The sequence below is a fragment of the Arabidopsis lyrata genome, assembly GCF_000004255.2.
Source record: "Arabidopsis lyrata subsp. lyrata unplaced genomic scaffold ARALYscaffold_905, whole genome shotgun sequence".
Lineage (NCBI taxonomy): Eukaryota > Viridiplantae > Streptophyta > Magnoliopsida > Brassicales > Brassicaceae > Arabidopsis > Arabidopsis lyrata.
The window spans coordinates 1-1,902 of NW_003301979.1; the positions used below are offsets into that span (position 1 = coordinate 1).

The 1,902-nt window shown below is 32.9% G+C and overlaps 1 protein-coding gene across 2 annotated transcripts; it reads left to right on the forward strand.

The window, feature by feature from the left end:
• Window positions 1-147: 147 nt before the first annotated feature.
• Window positions 148-1,040, forward strand: LOC110226003 (histone deacetylase HDT4-like). 2 transcript variants are annotated; one of them, XM_021016473.1, is made up of 5 exons: window positions 148-266; window positions 352-387; window positions 466-539; window positions 628-760; window positions 840-1,040. In XM_021016473.1, the coding sequence occupies exons 2-5, from the start codon at window positions 372-374 to the stop codon at window positions 884-886; spliced, it is 270 nt and encodes an 89-aa protein (XP_020872132.1). In that variant the 5' UTR covers window positions 148-266; window positions 352-371; the 3' UTR covers window positions 887-1,040. The 2 variants fall into 2 exon arrangements, with proteins under 2 accessions (XP_020872132.1, XP_020872076.1); XM_021016417.1 differs by having other exon boundaries at window positions 152-266; window positions 837-1,040.
• Window positions 1,041-1,902: the final 862 nt, after the last annotated feature.

The window sequence follows — 1,902 nt, forward strand, 5'->3', positions numbered from 1 at the left end:
AAAAAGAAAAAAAGAAAAAAAAAGAAAAAAAAAAAAAGAAAAAAAAAAAAAAAAAAAAAAGAGGGTACACAAGATATGCCCGAGACGGCAGTCACGCTTCATTGTTCTGGGTGGTCGTCGAGGTTCCCGAACAGTATCCTTTGTTTCATTGCCTTTTTTTTAGTTCAATTCATGGTCACTTGCAATTTCAAGCTTTGTTTGTTTATCCTTGATTTTGTTTTGCTCTGTTTTTTTGCTGTTGCTCACGGATGAGGAGATTGATTCCGGTGAGTTATATATAATTCTTAGTCAATAATTTGATTTAATCTATTATGAAGCTTGAAGCTAATCTTTTGCTTTTGGTTTTTGTAGATTCTGAGTTAGAGGAATTTATGGAACAACAAATTGGTATGTTTACTTTACTAAGCTATTGCTTTGTGGTAATTAAAGTTTATTATGAATCCTAACTTTGATATTGTTGAAAAGATGCTTTGCCTCAAAATGAGATGAATAATGAGATGAATCCTGAAGAAGATGGGTCATCCGACGACTCAGATGAGGTAGATTTTACTTGAAGGAGTTACTGATAAGCAATGAATCAGTATAAAAAGCTAATCTTGATTGTTTTTTTTCTGTATGTTTGGTTAGATGGGTTTGGACGAGGATGATGAGTCTTCGGATGAAGAAGACGTAGAGGCTGAAGCACAGGTTCCTCCGAGCAAGAAGATGTCAAATGGTATACATGGGATACCTAAAGGTGGAGACAAGAACAAGTCATCAGGTAACTAAAACTAAAAGTTCAGATATATAAAGATATAACTTTGAGTATGATTTGGTTTAAAACCATTTTGGTGTAGGAGGGAAGAAGAGATGTACATTCCCTTGTGGTTCTTCCTGCAAAAAGTAGAGGATATATGCACACACCAAATCACATTTTTCCATAGAAATTTGTACTTGTTTTTATTATTCAAAATTTTGGATAGTTTACTTTACCCTATTGGTGAATGTTTGAGTGACTTATGAGGTTTTTGGGGTTGAAAATTTTGGGATTATTCTGTCGTTTTGGAGTTTTAATGGTTTAAAACTTTAAGTGGTGTTATTCAATGATGGATTTTAATAGAATTGAAATCCAGCACTAATCCAGTGTTATTCAAAACTAAAAGACTTGTAAAATCTTTGTATATTAAGTTATTTCAAATGAAACCTCTTTGGAGTTTCATGAGTAAATTATTAGAATCAAAATCCAAGATATACTGCAGAGATTTTGAAATCCACACAAACAGATTCTTAAAACCAATATCAGAAAACAAATCTAAACCTTAAAGAATTGACTTTAACTCCACCATTGAATAAGACCCCCTAAATGAAATATGATTTGTGTTATTCGAATTTCAAAATCATTTTTTCTTTTCAAGTCCATAAATTTTTCAGTGATGATTGCTGATGTCGACAAGTTCTAATCTAATCTTGATCGCAATACTAAAGTAGAGTATATCCGTATATGTAATAAAAGAGTTAAAAACGGAAGTAGTTCAATTAGTCAATGTCCTTTCTTTTTTACTCCCTATTGTAAACAATAATAACAACAACATTCGTTTGTAAAGTAAAGATTAAAAAGATGTTTAAAAAAAGGAACGAAGAAAAAGTAGGCAGAAATGTGTGGCAAAACGAATGAAATTAAACATTCAAAATCTCCAAAATTGAAATGCGTCTGCCGGGAGTCGAACCCGGGTCTATTGCTTGGAAGGCAATTATCCTAAGACCATGTACACCGGTGAAACCAAATAGAGTATCAAAAGCCCAAATATATTTTCTTAATGGATCAGACACAATTTTCGGGCTTGATCCGTATCACTTGGGTGAGACTTTTGATACCCAGTATCATTGACGTGGCGGCTTCTTATTGGTTCCGAAAACGCGTTT